The sequence below is a fragment of the Plasmodium malariae genome (assembly GCF_900090045.1).
Source record: "Plasmodium malariae genome assembly, chromosome: 10".
NCBI classification, from domain to species: Eukaryota; Apicomplexa; class Aconoidasida; order Haemosporida; family Plasmodiidae; genus Plasmodium; species Plasmodium malariae.
In genome coordinates this window covers 437160-458111 of record NC_041784.1, presented here as the reverse complement: position 1 = coordinate 458111, position 20952 = coordinate 437160, and the positions used below count along the sequence as shown (strand labels likewise).

At 25.5% G+C, this 20952-nt stretch overlaps 3 protein-coding genes and 1 pseudogene across 3 annotated transcripts, besides 1 other annotated feature; 2 read left to right on the top strand and 2 right to left on the bottom strand.

Moving 5' to 3' along the window:
• Positions 1–786: 786 nt before the first annotated feature.
• On the bottom strand, positions 787–1200 carry TOM22 (mitochondrial import receptor subunit TOM22, putative; the record flags this gene model as incomplete). Its single annotated transcript, XM_029005380.1, has 1 exon — positions 787–1200. One exon carries the CDS (start codon positions 1198–1200, stop codon positions 787–789), a length of 414 nt encoding a protein of 137 aa, XP_028861974.1.
• Positions 1201–3300: 2100 nt separating this feature from the next.
• On the bottom strand, positions 3301–6125 carry UFD1 (ubiquitin fusion degradation protein 1, putative; the record flags this gene model as incomplete). The annotated part of the gene is made up of 2 exons (XM_029005379.1): positions 3301–5079; positions 5862–6125. 2 exons carry the CDS (start codon positions 6123–6125, stop codon positions 3301–3303), a joined length of 2043 nt encoding a protein of 680 aa, XP_028861973.1.
• Positions 6126–9649: 3524 nt separating this feature from the next.
• On the top strand, positions 9650–10995 carry PmUG01_10019700 (annotated as a pseudogene).
• Positions 9650–10995: a sequence feature (conserved Plasmodium protein, unknown function, pseudogene).
• Positions 10996–12920: 1925 nt separating this feature from the next.
• Positions 12921–15797, top strand: PmUG01_10019600 (tRNA-YW synthesizing protein, putative; the record flags this gene model as incomplete). The annotated part of the gene is made up of 1 exon (XM_029005377.1): positions 12921–15797. The coding sequence occupies one exon, from the start codon at positions 12921–12923 to the stop codon at positions 15795–15797; it is 2877 nt and encodes a 958-aa protein (XP_028861972.1).
• Between the last annotated feature and the right edge of the window lie 5155 nt (positions 15798–20952).

Below are 20952 nucleotides of genomic sequence, written 5' to 3'. Positions count from 1 at the left end.
GTGTATATATGTATGTATATGTGTGTATATATGTATGTATATGTGTGTATATATGTATGTATTTATTTATTATTATTTTTTTTCATTTAAATTCGTACCTTTTTTTTGAGTGTTATTTCTTGAAAAACGCATACTTTTAACAAAATATATTATTCTCTTTTTTTTTTATTTTAGTTCTCCTTTTTTTTTTTGTTTCAAAACAGATAGAAAAAAAAAAAAAAAAAAAAAAAAGGTTAACATTTTTCAATCTGTTCATTAAAAACTTTATAAGCAATTGTTTAAAATAATAAAATTTACTTCTTGTATTAGATGAAAAAAACTATAAAGTGAAATATTTAACATAAAAACAAAAACCTGCGTGAACGGGAAAAAAAAGAAAAAAAAAAAAAAAAAAAAATACATAAAAAAATAAATGAATAAATATAACTACATATAAGTATAATTACACATTAAAAAATAGATTGTTATACCATATAAACAATGTACTCAGGTACATATCGTGTCAACAAATTTTACGTTTACTATGATAACATATTTAAAAAAAGAAAGAAAAAAAAAATTTCCAAAAAAAGCATTTCTCAGAAAAAGCATGTCGAACAAAGTGCATTCCCAAACGTATGTAGTATATTCCTGAAAAACCTGTTGAGCAAGCAAATTACCAATTTATTATTATTATTTTACTTTATATTTTTCGAACTCTATTTTTAATATAGAACTACTCCTTTTATTTTACCCATGTTATGCCACTATTTCTGTCTATAATGTGTAATTTAAATACTTATTTCCTCAGTTTAACTGAGGTACATTGGCTGCTTGTTGTGCTTGAAAAAACTGTGCCTGCATTTCAAAAAGCTGACATTCCTTCTCATACTGAAAAGCAATTGGAGTAATTAAAACAACAACTGAAACTCCAGCTATCCACACAACCCATGATGTTGTTTTAATTCCTTTTTTTAAAAAATTATTTATTTTATTCTTCGCTAGTCTCAATTTATTTTTTATTTTAATTGTATCATTTCTTTTAAAATTTAGCATTGGTTTTTTCGATAGTAACAAATTTTCTTCATTCGCCTTCAAAATTTTTGAATATATCATTCCCATTTTAAGGTATATGATGAATAAGTATAAATTGTACGAGTCTCTTATAGGTATATATTGTAGGTACGTATTATGGTATGTATTGTGGTTTGGGTCATACATATACAAATAATACAAACTTGGAAAAATATCAAATTTGTTTACTCTGCGTAAATGTACATAATATATACATAAAATGTATACATACAAAAAATTTTTACTTATTTCTGTAATTATTATTGTTATTACTATTACTATTATTATTATTATTATTATTATTATTATTATTATTATTATTATTATTATTATTATTTTATTATCCACGTATGCGTGATTTAAAATTTTGAAGTATAAACAGGCTTTCAATCCGCTTTTCATAAAAATTACTAAGTTAACGCTTGCATAAACGTATGTATGTATGAATATATATACATAAATATTATAAATTTTATAAATATTCTGAACATTATTATAAGCATATTATGTAATTATTGCGCTCGAAAAACATGAATTATAACAACTTTTTCAAATTATTGCTAGAACTGCTAAATGCATACGTATGTATATATATATATATATATATATATATGTATAACCAACATAAAAACGCTAAAATAAATTAAAAAAATTATTTCACCTATAGTAGGGGATATATACAAAGTTGTTTGAGTTAACCCTTTTTTGAACTCTTTTTTTTTAAAGCGCCTTTTTTTTTTTTTTTTTTTTTTTTTTTTTCTGCAAATTACTTGTAAAAAAAAATTATTAAGAGGTCACAACATTTGGAGTATACATTCTATGATTTTAAAGATAATTATTAGGACGACATATCCTACCAAGGATTTAAAAAAAAAAAAAGTTTTTTAGTGTATTTTTCTTCTTTTTAATTTGTTCTTCGTATTAACATTTTTTTTTTTTTTTAAAGTTTCAAAGATCGTTTTCGCTTTTGCAGCTACGATTTATAAATATTTATATGTATATATATATACATACACATGTACCTTTCAAGTTAAAATATGTTTTGCAATATTACGCAGCTATTACTTACATGTGCGTACACAAAAATTAAAAAATACTTTTGCAAATTTTATTGTACTTCTAGGGAAAATACATTGCAGTATGTACCCACCTCTTCCAGAATAGCAAATTGCACTTACCTCTTCGAGTATGCCAAATTGTTGCTACCACTTCGAGTGTGCCAAATTGTTACTACCTCTTCGAGTGTGCCATATAATTTGTTTCGAATGCACAAAGCAACAATTTGTTTTAGGGCAACCTTATTTTTTGAATATTTCCCAAATTATTTATTATTTTTTTTTTTTTTTTGTAAAAAGCTATGAGAAAAAATAAAAAAGTATTAAAGAAAAGGAATAGGGGGAATAGGAGACACGAATAATTGTACGCTTTTCCCCTTTTTCTTTTTTTCATCATAGAATGAAAAATAAACTAAATATTTTCAAAATTTTATAAGCTTCTTGATAAATTCATATTAGCTAATATGTATATATAATAAAATTTAGTTATTCAGTGTTTCATTGTAACGTTTTAAAATACTTGAACAAATGTGAACGATGGAAGGTTTTTTCTACTAGGTTTGTAATACTTATTTTTCAAGTATGTTTATGAATTTACTCTTAATAGTGCTATACAATATAATATTTAATAAAAGAAGAAGGAAATTACTTAAATAAAGTTTATTTTAAAAATTTCATATAATCATTTCCTAAAAATTAGGCAAATTTGAAGTATTTATTTAATTAAAAAGGACAATAAATGAATAACATGATATAACAAACAATTTATTCCTAAGTGCGGTAAATATCGCATATCGTGTGAAAAGGTGCACATGTAAACATGAATATATATATACATACATACATACATACATACATACATACTTAAGTACAAGCGCATCTAAATTAATAATAGTACCCTTCTGCGGGCACTTGTCACCCGCATTACAAAATAAACAAAAAAAAAAAAGATAAACAGATAAATATATAAATGGATAAATAAATAATATAATAAAAAAAGACAAATAAAATAAAAAAGTAAAATGAAATAAAAATGGAAAAATTAAATGGAAAAATTAAATGGAAAAATTAAATGGAAAAATAAAATATAATAAAATTTCTCAAATGAATTAACGAACAAATCTTAACAGTTCGAGCATTTTGAACTTTTTTTCAAAATGCCCTAGAAATTTTCTGACTCGTTCATAATTTCCTACACGTCTGTATTTTCATTTATAATTTTAAATGATTCCTTTTTATCCATATTATGCATTAAATTTAAATGGGTAAAATACCTATTTCTGTACATGTTAGTTTTGCAAATAACGCACATCACAGACTTGGACCCACAGTATTTTTCATGTTCCGTGCTGTTAATGTGTTTGACAAAAAAATGAAAATTTTTGTGCATTAGCTGGAAATAATAGTCAATTGATTTTACAGTTAACTCATTATTATTATTGCTACTACTACTACTACTACTACTATTATTGTCATTGCTGGTACCATTATAACTATCAAATTTATCGAGAAAGTTGGCAAGGATATAGTCTTCATTAAAAATATTTGCAGCGGAAACGGTAAATATATTACAAAATGCACAGAATATAATTTTTTTTGGACAAAATAATTTCTGATGAAAAATGAATTGTTTTCTATAAAAATATTTTTGGCATGTACATTTTATTTTTGTATGCCATAAAAAATTATGCTTATTTTTTTCAGCTATCTTTATACCTTCATTACATATCTCACAATGAATATGATCAAGGATATCTTTCTTATTAAACGGTTTTTTACAGATATTACATAGAGAAATATTATTTAAACAATGAATTTTATGCATGTTTATATTATTTTCCAAAATTTGTTTTAAACAATTATCACATGTTACATAAATTAGTTCATTTTTACAATTTTCGCGTAATTCATTTAATTTATTGTTTGGGATTCTGTCGTTTGTTTTGTTTTTATTCGTATTGTCAATCTGTTCTTTGATTGTTTTTCTACTTTCGCTATCTACTTTTGATGATAAGCTGTATTGTACTTCGTTTTCCGTGGTATATGATATACCTATGTATATTATATGGGGAAAGTATTGATCATATATATATTCTAAAAAAGGGTCTTGTTCGTCAAGCCGTTCCTTCGTGGCATCAAGCTTTTCCTGGACATCATCTGCTTGTTCTTTCATGAAACAAACGAAATGTATTTTTAAGCATTTTTTTATAATATCCCTATTTATTTGAATATCTTTACTACAATCATCGAAATGCAAATGATGCATCGTTTCTGAGACCGAATCATATGGTGGAAATGAAATAAAAATATTGAAATTATCTACATCGTTCGAACTTAATAAAAAATTTATGTTAATCTTATCCTTTTTTAACAATTCCAAAATGTTATAATTTATCATATACTTATATTTTTTTATTCCACACTTCATACTACTATTAACATTTGTAGTTGTACTATTAATCACTTCATATGGTGTATCTTCAACATTTTGAAAAGTACTAAATTGTTCACACATAATTTTGCGTTTACATATATCCACAACAATATCTGTATTTATTAACGACACAGCATTATCTGGCTCTAACTCACTTACATAAAAATTCAAATGATTAATATGAACATGGTCTCCTAAAGTTAGGGTACTATAATTTATGCTTAATTCATTTTCCAATAAATTCTTCATAAATTTTATATCATTAATATTTTCATTTAATGATTCAAATTTTATAAAATCACATTTCGGTAAATTTGCATAAGTTACTAAGAGTCTTATTATTCCACTAGTTGCTATTATGCCTAAATTTTCTTTTATATTTTCTGATACTAATATTATTCCTTCATTTGAGCTAAATTCTAAAACACATGCATGGGTAATATAATTATTCTCTACATTTTTTAGGCTAAACGAATAAGGAAATTCTACTTCGTTCCGATAAGTTCCTTTTTCGAGGGTTTTCAGTATTGACACGGGCTGTAAAAACGGAAAAGTTGAGCAGATATCAGTACACTTATATAACCTCGCGTAGGTATATGACTACATGCACATGTTCATACAAAAATTAAGTAATCCCCTCAATAATATTTTAAAACATTATTTTGGTTATTCCTTCTTCAAAAAAAAAAAAAAATAATAATAATAATCATTCAATTATGCGTTTATGCGTGATATTAATTACATTCACATTTAAAGTAATCAAAGAGCTAATATAAACGCAGCAAAATGGACAAAAAAAAAGAGAAAAAAAAAGTGTAAATTTATGGGAAGAAATTAATTAATATTCTACACGTAATAAAAATACACCCAATTTTCGAAATAAAATTAGACTTATTTTTTTTTTGAACATTTTGCAAATTTATTTTACGAACAGTATTTCCATCTTAAGTCCCATCTTACTATACGACTAAAATGAAGCATAAATATGCGGGCATGTTCGCGGGAAGAGAATGTTTACAAAGGTTGGACACGCAATATGTACACTCATGAGCTCATATATACACATACGTACGTGAATACATGTATATATCCATAAGTACACTCACACGTACATCCACACGTACATCACACGTAAATCCACACGTACATCCACACGTACATCCACACGTACATCCACACGTATATTCACACGTACTTCCACACGTACTTCCACACGTACTTCCACACGTACTTCCACACGTACATACCCACTTACACATATACATGTACTTTAGCACATGCACAGAGTAGTTCATTGAAAAAAAAGTAATAAAACTAACCAGTATAACTTTATCCGAATGCCTACTCAACTTATCTTCTTTTTTACTAAGGGGAAGGGTCAGAAATTTTTGACAAATCTTATTATTCGAATTGTGTATATATTGTAATTCTAAATCCTCCTTTAGTTTATCAGCTTTCCCTTGTTTTGTTTTATCGTTCTTTCCATATACATTGTTATTAACACCCTTTGTAAGATTTTTTCTATTATGAAAACTAAATTTTGCATTAAATTTATTCACAGCTTTGACAAAATCATCATCCATTATATGTTCTATTGTTATATTAAAATATAAAAAATCATAATCTAAATGATGGGTTTTGCCCAATAAAACATGCGTAGGGTGGGGGAGAGGGAAAGTATGAATACGTTTGTATGTGTGTGTAAATATGTATACGTTTTTATATGCGTACAAATGTGTACACATATATACATGACTATATCAATATATATATATATATGGTGTATTTATATGCCCGAGCGCATATAGGCGATAAGGAAAGAATTGCAAAAGAGGCTATAATTACAGACAACTTAAAAGTGATGTATAGGCCTTTGCAAAAATTGTATGGCTTGAAGTATGTATACGGAACATATCCATAAATAAGTATGTGCCTATGTATGTATTCTTTTACATATGCATATATATGTATGTATGGACATATGTACGTACATGAGTACACATATGCAAACAAAAAAAAAAAAAAAAATCAGTTTCACTTCGTAAACAGCGTAAGATCGCTTAAATAATCAACATATATAAAGCTAATTCCTTTAAAGGACTCTTGAAAAAATATAAATGTTCACTAAAAAAAAAAAAAAAAAAAAAAAAAAACAATGAAGTTTAATAACATATATGAAGTACTTTATTATGTACATAAAAATATGCAAAATTTCGAAAAAACAAAATAAAATAATGCAATTATTGTTGCATCATATTTTTATTTTTCATGTTTGCTTCATATATAATCACTTTAGCAGGTATTATCACAAAATAAAAGAATGTAAGTTAACACATTAAAAATGAGTACATATATGTATATATATACATGTATATGTGTTCACTGAAATTTTTTGCTCTTTTTCATGCTTTCTTCTTTATCTTTATTTTTGTGTTTTCTTTTATTTTTTATGTTCTTTTTTTTTTTTTTTTTTTCTATGTTATTACATATTCTCTAAGCCTTTTTTTTTTTTTTTTTTTTTTATAATTTTATTTTTGAAAGAATTTTTTTACACGCCCTTTACTTTTGAACATTTTCGGTCAATTTTGTTTTCCTTCTTGACGATTAATTTTGCCTTTTCGACGATTTTTTTTTTTACCTTTTTAATGGTTTTTTTTTTAACTTTCTAATTTTTTTTTTTTTTTTTTAGAATTTGTAGTTTTATCACTTCAATTTTATTATAATCATTTTTTTAGTCCCTCCTAGTTGCGAACTTTTCGCTTTTTCAATGCATTCACAAAAGTGTTGTTAGGTTATCTTTCGTACTATATATTTTTATGGTTTTTCGTTTTTATTTATTTCTCCTTTTTACTTTTTTTCCGGTATTATATTTATTTCTCCTTTTTACTTTTTTTCCGGTATTATATTTATTTCTCCTTTTTACTTTTTTTCCGGTATTATATTTATTTCTCCTTTTTACTTTTTTTCCGGTATTTTTATCTATTATATTTATTTCTCCTTTTTACTTTTTTTCCGGTATCATATTTATTTCTCCTTCTTACGTTTTTTCCGGTATCATATTTATTTCTCCTTCTTACGTTTTTTCCAGTATCATATTTATTTCTCCTTTTTTCATTTTTTAACCTTTTCCATTTTTCCTTTTTATCTTTTTTTTTTTTCCCTTTTTTCGTGTTTGGTTCCTCCGAAAAATACACATATATTTATACAAATATATAATTATTTGTTGTTTTAACACTCGGCAAAGTTTTTATCTTTTATGTAAGGTAACTATTTTATTCTTATCCTATCAAAATAGCTAGAATAAAAAAAAAGAAAAATTTTATTTTTTTTACATATATAAAAAAGGTTGTTTCATTTCTCAGTAAATCAAAAGTGGAGATGTAATTGTTACTAGGAATAATTTTTATACCATTGAGAACAACGAATAGTGTTAAAACTTATATTTCGTACCGTCTTTTTTATTATTAACTGTTTTAACTAATCTTTTTTATCATTTTTCCATTTCCCCATGTTCAAAAATGCAGAAAACACTGCAGCGTTTTGTGAATAGGCACACAAGTTACTATAGTGTGTGAAAATTTGGAAAAGGAAAAGGAAAAACAGTGATATATCAAATAAATAAAGAATAAATGGAATATTATTAACACATGAGCCCATGTAGGTTAAAAAAGTATGTGTAAGTTAACCACCGGTGCAACAATGATAAAAAGCGCTTTTGGAAGGGAAAAAAATTTTCCATAAGAATGAAACTATGCTGTAACGAGAATACGGAAGTATAGCACATGCTTACGTACTAATGTATGCGTTTGCGTATGTGTGCGTATGTTTGTGCAATTTTATATGCATATTTAAGTACACTACTTTACCGCTAGCAATTTTGTAATGAATGAACAAATTTATAAATAACAAGCGGTTGTTATGAAAATACACTCTTGTGTAAATTTCTCTTATTGAAACTTTCGAAAGAATATTTGAAAATTATTATTTTTATGTTATCCTTTGTCCTGATGTCATATATGATAGCTAAAAATAAATCTTTTTAAGGAAAGCTCTTAAATATAATTGCTCATTGTTTATTTTAATAAAAATAAAAGAGAAATAACGACCTCTGTAACTGTAACTATAGCTGTAACTGTTGAGTGTAACGCCTTCCACTTTTTTAGGAAGTACACACAAACAGTTGAAGTGCCAAGAGAAGGGGGAATACATGAAAATTTACAGCAATTTTTTGTAAACGATTGGCTTGAAATGTTAACATTACTGTTACTGTTACTGTTATTATTAATGTTATTATTAATGTTATTATTAATGTTATTATTAATGTTATTTAAAATTTTTTTTTTTTTTTTTGTTTGATACATTTGAATGTTTTTTCTTAAAAAATGCTAAATACTTAGCAATTTAAGGTAAAGTTCACAATAAGCGTAGAAAAGGATAAAATTTGATATGACACATCACATGATACAATATAATACAGTACAACATAAAATTATATCAGAATATTTGCACAGTGAAATGTTTTTTCCTTTCACATAAGTAAGAGTTTATTTAACATAAATGAGGCAAACAAATATATTGTATATCTAAGTTTGTACATATAGGCTTATGAACGGCAAAGTTGGCTTTCCCAAGAGAATGTGTTCCTAAATATTTTTGGGCATACATAAATAAAAATATATGAATAATTGTAATCACACTTAGGGACAAGTACATGTACATACTTACACATGTAAATACATACATACACATGTAAATACATACACATACATGTAAGTACATACATACACATGTAAATACATACATACACATGTAAATACATACACATACATGTAAGTACATACATACACATGTAAATACATACATACACATGTAAATACATACATACACATGTAAATACATACACCCACATGTAAGTACATACATACACATGTAAGTACATACATACACATGTAAATACATACATACACATGTAAATACATACACACATATGTAAGTACATATATATATCACACACTTTTGTGCTCGGCCTTACTACAAAGTACATTGGCATTAACTCACATATGTGCCTTATAATATCCAGTAGTCTTTTTTTCCTCTTTGCAAATAAATGAACGATTTTTCATCAGGTGTAATAAAAGAAATATTAAAATTCTTAACATGTAAGGATGTTTTGACAAATAAATGTTTAATAAATAAAGAATTTGTGTGTGCTTCAAATTATAATGTCTTATGGAAAGACCTTTACAAATATGAATACTTTGATGATACTATTGATAGAAAGAAGAATGATCCTTTTAAGGTATTGTTTTATATAAGATACATGGAAAGGAAAAAAAAAAAAAAAAATAAGTGTATTTTCCCAAGTCTGCACAAGAGCAATTTTTAGATATGGAAGCCTCATTACTTGCATTAGCAGAAGATAGATCCGTATTCCGCTTTAATATTACTGATTTGTATAGGAGTACTTGTAGCACAATGAGAAGCGGAGGAACTGGTACTATCACTAGATGCAGACACACAGGTACAGAATATAACCTCACTTGTAAGGGAAGCCGCAACTGTAATGTTTACTATTGATGTTGCTCTTCTGGTTGCTCATCCGGTTGTTCTTCCCATTGCCATTATGATGGCCAGCATGTCCAGTATAGTTTGTCCAGTGTGAATACCAAAGGATGAAATATTACTACTGTGAAAGCTCCAAATTATGGGGATTCATATGCACATGCTATATGTAGAAGTTTTTACAATCTCAATGAACAATTGGCGTGCAGACCATGCTTAAGTGAGAAATGGAACAGTAAAAATGAAATTTTAGAAAAAGTATGGATTGACCAAGTAAATTTAAACATTTTAAGAAGGAAGATACAATTAACAAGGGACAAACTTACATGTGATAAAAACAATTTACATATATGTTCCTTCAAGAATTGCGAATTTCAATATTTTCAAAAAAACGATTTATACATATGTATTGAAAGTAAAAATTATCATTTGTAAAATGACAAATGTGAATTAGTCATTTCTTCAGATATAGATTGGGGTTATTTAGTATATCCATTGTAAGGTAGAATGCTTGATTATCTACTATATTCAAAAAAGAATAAAGGAAATCTAAACAAGATTAATAACTAATCCATAAAAAATCTTCTATTACATCCGAGTGGCAATGATTTCCCCTATTATACAGATTAGGAAGAAAACAATATGGACAGTTTTTTTGATATACAACGGGAAGAAAACTACGAATATGCAAACAGATTTTATTTTAAAAAAAAAAAAAAAAAAAAAAAAAAAAATTGTTATAATAATAAGAAATAAAGAAAGATATGCAAAAGGGAAAACAAAAATGGAAACGTACCTAAAAAAATTAAAAAGGAAAGAAAAGGTAGTCAACAATTGTGTCTTCTGTAGAAATAGAGAATTCATCAAAATACATAATTCGAAAAAAAGCATGTACATAGAATGGCCTATGGGGGTAAATGCTCAGGTTGTTTGCTTCATCTAATGTAATTACAATTTTGTATAGAGATATATGGGTATATGTATCAGCAATGGTGTAAAAATGTATGTATAGAGTATTTTAATAAGGAAAGATGAGAACGTTGGTATGTACCCATGAACAATTAGAGCATGATTAACAAATGCTAAACCAAAACGCATAAATTCAGCATTCCCTCCGCGCACCTTGGAAACGAAGAAATTTGAATGCTTTGTACATTATTAACCATCTTTTTTATTATAAAACGAATAAAAAAAGAAGAAGAACGCAGCGGAGTTGTGAAGACTACTTAAAGACTAATATTTATTGGAGTTCCTCAGCATGTGCAGTATTCCTTTTTAATTATTCTACTAAAACTGGAAGATAATTATTTATTATATCACGTATAAGCATATATCATCTTTGAGTTGTTCTTGCAATTTTCCTTTACGTATGCGACAAGTTAACTCGTGTGTCAACCTGCAAGTAGAGTTGGTCATTCACATACGTTTTAAGATGGTCCTAATTTTCTGATATTTTCAACCGTATCATCCTCTTTTTTTCTTTTATTAATATTTTAATTTATTATATTTTAACTTGTTCTACGTTATTTTAATTTGTTCTATTTTTAAATATTCTATTTTAATTTATTTTGTTTTTATTTTATTTTTTTTTTTTTTCTGACTTTTGCAGTTTGTGAAACTTCAATTTTTTCCTCTTCCTTTTTGTTTCACTTTATGACACAACATATCCATTTTTTTTTTTTTTTTTTTTTTCAAAATGATATGTTTGGATTTACCTCGTAATTGCTAAATGAATGTATGATTTTTGTATATGTTCTTATACGCATATACATATATGTTCTTATACGCATATACATATATGTTCTTATACGCTTATATATATATGTTCTTATACGCTTATATATATATGTTCTTATACGCTTATATATATATGTCGACATATCCGCTCTTCTCATTAATTATGACAGCTGTTCTGTGAGAAGAAAATAAATAATAATAATAATAATAAACGTAATAAACGTAATAATAAAATCATCAAGCGATAAAATCCTAAGGTATGCTTAGAATAAAACATTTTGTAATTCAAATATAGTATGTTATGTAATCATTATATGTATTTTTAATATTGAATAAAATAATGAGAGGGGGAAGAATTGGTTAATTGATCATATATATATTCATACATATAAACAAACGTAAACAAAATATACATAAATACATAAATAAATACATACGTGAATATATACATAAATATATAGATATATAATTACATATATAAATACATACATAAATACATACATAAATACATACATAAATACATACATAAATACATACATAAATACATACATAAATACATACATAAATACATACATAAATACATACATAAATACATACATAAATACATACATAAATACATACATAAATATATACATACTTACGTACCTTGCGGTGATATTAAGTAATTACGTATATATAGGCACCTTACACATAATTTTTATAACAAGAGTTTACTAAATCTCTGTTGCTTCCATGTTGCTGAAGTCGTTGGGTATTTTAAGGAGTAGCAAATAAGAGAACATCCGGAGGTAGAACAAAAGGGGAAGCACAACATGGCAGGTACGAAGAAGTGGAAAAGATAAATAAAAAGAAATAAAACAATATGCGATAAAATGTTCAGTGATATGTACAATAAAGTGTACAATAAAATGTACAATAAAATGTACAACAGTATACACCATAAAATACAGCATAAAATACACTATAAAATGTACAATCAAATATATAAGTGAATAAGTTAATAAAATAAAATTAACAAATAAATAACTAAAAAAATAATAAGGGTAAAATAAAAAAAATATAATATAAAATAATACAATATGATAATGCTAGGGGGGAAGTCCGACCATAGTGCGCTTTTAAAAACCATATTCGAAATTTATTCAAATGAGAAAAAAGCAAAAATAAATGTCAAGATAATTTACGGTTCCGAAAGCTTAAATAGCTACAAGCGGGCTAAAGAATTTTTAAACGAATTAATAGAATTTTTTAAAAATATAATTACATTTTGTAAAGAAATAAAGAGAATAACTTGTGAAAATGAAAATATCACAAGGAATGAAACGAATGAATTGGAGGTTGAACTCCTGGAGTACTTCAGATCGTACTTAAGGGAAAGGAAAAAAGTGCTTCTTAGGAAAAACGAAGGGAAAGGTTTATTAATAAAGCGAAAGGAAACAACAGATGAGGGGTCTGAGCGGAATGTGCGGAATGTGGTGAATGTGGTGAATGTGGTGAATAATGAACAGAACAGAATGCATAACGACAAACAGCTCAGCGAACTGAATAACGATCTGTTGGACGCATTTGGGCGAAACGTGAAAACATCATCAGACACGGTTTTTTCCAATTACGTAGACTGTTACATTAAGACAAGTATTAGCACAGTTCACATTGATTTTATAGATGGAAACGAGTTTGATCATTATTCTTTTTTTGATAATTTAGAATATTATGATTTAAATATTTTATTATTATTTGTAAGTACATCTAATTATGGATCTTTTCCAAAAAATTGTTATAAATTAGAGGAACACTTAAAAGACCTACTTAAAGATAATAAAATAGAAAATAATTTAATGAAAAATATTTTTTATAGCTCTATCGGGTTTGGGAATAAACAGTATGGAACTAATTACTTTTGTGCTCCTATTAGTACTTGTGACAGACTTCTTTCCACATTAGGAGCTAACAAACTATACAGAACACTTAAATTGTGTAATCAAGAAGATAACGAAGAAATCATTTCTGAATGGAAATGTAATCTGTTCAAAATGCTGAGTTTGTCAATCTTTTTCTACTGTTTTAATTATGCTACAGTGGGAAGACTTGCTCAGCTTTCTATTGATAAAACATACATGGCGTTAAAGTACTACTTCTCTTTTTTTTGCAGTAGTAAGCAAAAACCAGCTCTTGAGGGTGTACAGGATGACAAACTAAAAAGAAAAAAAAAAAAAAAAAAAAAAGGAAAAAGAATGGAAGTAAATATGGAAGAAAGAGAAGCAAATGAATTAGAAGTTGGAGTGGATAGAGGAGAACATATGCTTACACAGACATTAGCCCAAACACAACGAAATAAATTGCATAATAAAACAGAACAGTGTTCGTGCAGCTTTGACAGTGGCAATGAAAGCAGAAGTGGAAAAAGCAAAAGCATTATATGTTGCGATGAAAAACGCATGAACAGTGAAGGAAGTTTGGGTAATGAAGTCCATAATGGAAATGCAAGTCTTTGTAATAGTGGTAGTAGCATTGGCATTGGCTGTTCTAGCGATGCAAATAATAGTGGGCATGCCGCTAACAAACGGAAAGGCATAAGGCAACAGGATGAGTGCGATTCAAACAATTGTGAACAATCAACTAGAATCATATCGTCGGAAAGTAGGTCCAATGGGGAAGGGGAAGAGTATTCATATAGTAGCAGCACAGACGTGGGTACTAGTAACAAAACAGCAATGACAAATTGCAGCAGTGGAGATGAAATGGAAGACTTGGTATCAGGTGAACCCAAAGATATGCTAAGTATTAATCAGCGAAATAAATTGACAAAGGAAGGATATAAAATTATAGGATCACATAGTGCAGTAAAATTATGTAGATGGACTAAATCCCATATAAGAGGAAGAGGAGGATGTTATAAACATACTTTCTATGGTATAATTTCTTATCAATGTATGGAAGCAACTCCAAGCTTAGCTTGTGCAAATAAGTGTGTATTTTGTTGGAGGCATCATAAAAACCCAGTTGGCACAAAATGGAAATGGAATAAAGATAATGCAGAAAGTATTGTGGAACAATCGGTCAAGAAACATCAAGGTATGATAAAAGAATTAAAAGGAGTTCAAAGTGTAATAAGTGAAAGATTTACTAACGGTATGAATATAAGACATTGTGCTTTATCATTAGTTGGTGAACCTATAATGTATCCAGATATTAATAAACTAATTGATGAATTACATAAAAGAAAAATATCAACATTTCTAGTTACGAATGCTCAGTTTCCAGAGGAGTTAAAGAAATTACATAAAGTAACACAACTATATATATCAATAGATGCACCAAATAAAGAAGCTTTAAGAAATATTGATAGACCTTTGTTTAAGGACTACTGGGAAAGATATATTACATGCATAAAAATTTTAAAAACTAGAAAAGAAAGATCAGTATTTAGATTTACCCTTGTTAAAGAGTATAATATGATGGGTGAAGAAATTTTAGGTTATTCTAAATTGATAGAATTAGGTTCTCCTGATTTTATTGAAATTAAGGCAGTAACTTATTGTGGGTCGTCAGAAGGATATCAGTTAACTATGAAAAATATTCCTTGGCATGAAGAGGTATATCAGTTCGCTTTTCATTTAATAAACTCGAAACAGGTTTTATCTGACATATATGAAATAACATGTGAGCATAAACACTCTTGTAGTATATTAATAGCAAAACGAGTTTTTAAAATAAATAATAAATGGTGTACTTGGATTAACTACGAAAAGTTTCATCTCCTTGTTAAGGAAAAAAAAGATTTTACTGCAATTGATTATTGTTTAGAAACACCTTCTTGGGCCCTTATTGGTGCACCAGAGAGAGGATTTAATCCTGCAGATCAGAGGGTATATACTAAAGGGAAGAACAAGGTGAAAAATGTAAACGTTAATATACCGATAGAAAACGATGCTTCAAAAGGAGGGGCCCCATGAGTAACTATTTACGAACACATTAAGGCTTAAACGCCTAGTTTCTTTCCTGCTTAATCAGTTGAACAAGAGTTTTATTAATTTTATATGTTTGAAGTGTTTTCTGCTTTTTACTCATACGTGTGTACTTTTAACGAATGAATGAAATGTTGTATTATTACACAGCTGCTATTAAATAGTATTAAGCTTATTGTAGACACTACAAGTTACATTGTACATTGGCAAAAAGTACATTTTTGTTCATATATTATATGGCGAACAAGTTAACACGTTTTGACCAAGTCCGTCCACTGACTGACTGAGCTTAGAAAACATATATTATGTTGCTTGTTCCACTCCTTCAGTCGCCCCTTTATTTGAATTAATATATTACTTTTTCCTGTTATTGTGCTTGCATTTATTATTATTATTATTGTTATTGTAACTGCTATTGGAATTGTTACTGTTCTTATTCCTTTTATTTTTTTGTACCGCATGTACATATGTACCTTTTTTTTTGCGAGCGTGTGCATGTATATTTTTTGTTTTAATGCTCTTTTCGTAATATAGGAAAGGGTGAAAAACAAGGAATAAGAATCAAATTTTTCCATTCATTGGTTGATATATGCATGTATATATATGTATATGTCATAACAAAATAGAGGAATCCCCTCCTTTTAAACATTCTAACAAATTTGTGTTTTACAAAGAGCGTAACGAATTTACATCTGTGGGTTATTATACCGGAAGAGAGTCATTATGGCTCAAAAAAAATAAAATAAAAAGGATAGGAAAAGAAAAGAAATAATAAACAATGTATTAAATATATATATATATAGTATGCCCTTAACTGTGATGGGGCGCTTTACTGTTCTTTTTAATAAAATCTGTTTGCTCATATTATTTTTAACATGGGAGAAAAATTTTAGTAAGTTCAAGGCGTCTTCATAGTATCTGACATTAACACTATTTTTTAAAATACAAATCTACAGAAGGGGATGCAGGAATGAACATGCATACTCCTTCATAACAAATTACAATATATATTAATTTTGCTTAAAAAAAAATTATTTTTCCGCATACCATTACGTTATCGCTAATTATTATTTGTATCATATTCACATAATTTAAAAAAAATTTTCTGACATGGACAGGCAAAAAAAAAAAAAAAAAAAAAAAAAGAGAAATGGATTATTCAGCAAATAGCCACTGTTAACAAGCGTATCATGGCTACACTAAAGCACAGAAAAACATAAGAGTTAATAAGTACTCATGGACACATGTGTATATATATATATATATATATATATATATATATATATATATATATATATATATATAACAATTTGGAATATATATCTACATGTTCACTAAGAATTACTAGAAATTATTAACATATGTATACTGCAATATCAATATATAATATTATAAAAAATTCGTAATTACTCTAATTAAATGAATGATTCATAAATTTAAAACACATTTTCAAATAGAATGAAGTGTGGTTTATCATTTGCATTTTAGCAACTGAGACATGCATAAAGCTAAACTAAAAAAAATTAGAACGTTTTTCTTATTTTTTCACTATAAATCTTTATCCAAAGAATAATTTTTATTGCTGTGAAGCAAGTCCACTACCATGTAATCAAAACTGTTAAAAGTTTCAACATGTTTGCGCATGTACATACCTGCTAATGTATATATATATGTATACATGTACATGTGGTTATGGCATTTCTAACGCTACACTTTACCTCTTACACAAAGCAGAGAAAAACATTAACGGGATAACCCTTTTTTTTACTTATATAATTGATGTATAATGAGATTAATTAAATAAAGTTTAGGACATGAAAAATTATATTTTTTATAGTTTAACTTTTACATACATACATACATACATACATACATACATACATACATACATACATACATACATACATACATACATACATACATACATACATACATACATACATACATACATACATACATACATACATACATACATACATACATACATACATACATACATACATACATACATACATACATACATACATACATACATACATACATACATACATATATATATATAATATATATTTACCGAAGCTACTACATACCCTATTAATTATTATTTTATCCCTTCCATAACTTTATTATTGAATGTATCACAATACCACTTAAAAAGAGAATTCATATTTATTCATAAATTAGAAAAATAAGAGAAATATTTAATTATTACATTTATTATATAATAACATATATATATATATGCTATTTTGTAAATAACTACGTATTTATTTTATGTGCGGAATTCGAATAGCCATACTTACTGTAAAACTCTTTTTTAAGGCACCTTAAAGTTACATAAAATTATGTATATTTTATATATATATATATATATATTGTATTCGTATTCTACTTCACATTATGTATAGAGAAATAGCGATTTTATTTTATATATATATATATATATATATATATTTTTTTTTTTCTTGCGTATCCCTTTTTTTCCCCAATTCTTTCTTTTTTCCTTTTTTTTTTTTTTTTTTTGTTTTATTATAGTTCAAAAATTATACTAATAAGAAAATATGTTTTTATGTAAGACCTCTTTTTTTTCTTTTTTTGTCTTAAGTTACTAGAGAATTATTATGATAACATTAATATAAAAAAAGACGTGCAAATAATAAATAACACAGGAGAAAAAAATAAAACAACAATAACAGAAATAATAGGAATTATATTATACATAAATAAAGGAAAAATATACATCCTAAATTTAAAAATTAATGTATACATATATAGTACAGAATAAAATCTTCGTAAGCTTACTATTTACTTTATATTAATATAAAAATAGTAGAAAATGCAGGTAAAAAAAAATTAGAAAAAATGGTATATTTATATGTATTATGTAAGGATACATTAAATTAAAAAAAATAATAATTTATCATTTTTTCATTATTTATATTGTTTGTTATTTCCCAATATTTTGTTTACATCTCAGACCTTTTTTTTTTGTTTTTTTGTTTTTTTCTATATATTATTAATATTAGTATAAAAAATGAAAAAAAAGCATACCACATATTATTTATATATAATATACTTAACATGCATGTAAAAATAAATGATGATATATATAATATATAAAAAATATATAAATATTTATATATATATATATATATATAAATGACCATATATATTTTATTATATATATTGTAGTCATTCAGTACAATAAAATTTGGTTAAATATAAAATAATTGTTTGGTTCCCTCAATTTTTACAAAAATATTAAAATTCAAGTAGAGTTTTTATTGTAGTTTTGTAGTTTTTTTTTTTTTTTTTTCTGATTTGAATTACTAGGTGTCTCGATAAAAAGAGGGGAACACATTAGATATATAATTTGTCTGCATAATATATATATGTATAATATATATAAACAAACATACAAAAATGTTATAATAAAAAAAAAATATAAAATTTGACACATTTATATTTTATTTAATAATTTTTAACTTTTATTGAAAAATGATCGATACAATAAAATAAGTAGTTAATCGCGTTCATGTATATAAATTTAATATATATATACATATATATATAATTATATGTATATTTTTTTTTCTTTTCTCTCTAATATAAAAATATAGAAATGCTTTGTAATAAAAATATAATTATTCTTACGTTTTTATCTTATTCTATTTTATTTCATTTTATTTTTTTATATAAAAAAAAAAAAAAGTTAAATTCAATTATGCTTTTATTTTATATGCTTTTTTTTTAAAAATAATGCTATATATATATATATATATATATATATATATATATATATATATATATATATATAATAATAATATCGTATATAATTATTTTATTATATATTAAAATACTAGCATTATATTTTTATGCATCTTTTTGCTCTTAAGGTTTTTATATATATAATATATATACAAGAATAATTTTATTATCATAGAATATATTTAAAAAGAAAATAAAATGTATGCATATATAATTATAATATAAAAAAAAATACTAAAAAGAATTTTTTTTTTCTTTAACATATGTTTTTCATATTTTTTTTTTTTCCTGTTTTGCATTTTTTTTAAATTTTTGTTTACATCTTTTTTTTTTTTTTATCCTGTCCCTTAGTATATCATTAAACATCTCTTCTTTTTTATTTTTTCTTTAAAAAGTCACCTTTTTTATTTTAAGAGGAAAACAAAAAAAAGCGTATTTATTTTTTTCTTATATATAGCAAAAAAGGAGTTTTTTATTTTGTATCAAAAATAGCACGATTAACACTTACTCACGCATAGCCATATGTTTATATATATATATATATGTATATATGTATGTATGTATAAATACATATAAGTAGCCTTGCATCTGATTATGATGATATGTATAAAATAATACATAGTATTATATAGTATCACATAGTATTACATAATAATACATAATTATATATAATAATATATAAAACTTAAATTAAAAAAGGTACCTATTTAAACAGTATACATACATATTATATATAAGCAGACATGTTTAAGCAGATATATTTTAAAAGGCATATGATAAATGGTATATGTATAAACAATATATATAATACCAGCACACGTAAATATATATATATATATATATATATATATATATATATATATACATACATATACAATAATGTACAATCTATACATACATTTATACAGTTTATAATATATAATTTATGACAAATTTTTTTATATTTAATTAAGTTTTTAACGTTTCCTATTTAAAAACCACATATAAAAACAAGAATAAAAGTAAGACTTAACCTTAGCATCTTTTAATAAATGAATTTGTCACCGAGGAAATGTTTTAATATAAAATTAATTTATGATGAAAGAGGAGTTATATACATATATGTCTCTCATTTTTTTTTTTTTTTTTTGTTTTTTGATTAATAATTATATGTATGTATGGATATATTTATAATGTATATATTATATATTTATAATATATATGCATTATATAAACACGAACATAAATATATTTATATATATAATGTCCGTATGCCTTAGAAATATGTTCATCCACACATATATTATGTAACCATTAATATTCTTTGTTTTATATATTGTTTTAATTTTTTATTTTTTGCCTTGCTTTAAATAAATTTTTTTTTTTTAAAAACCCT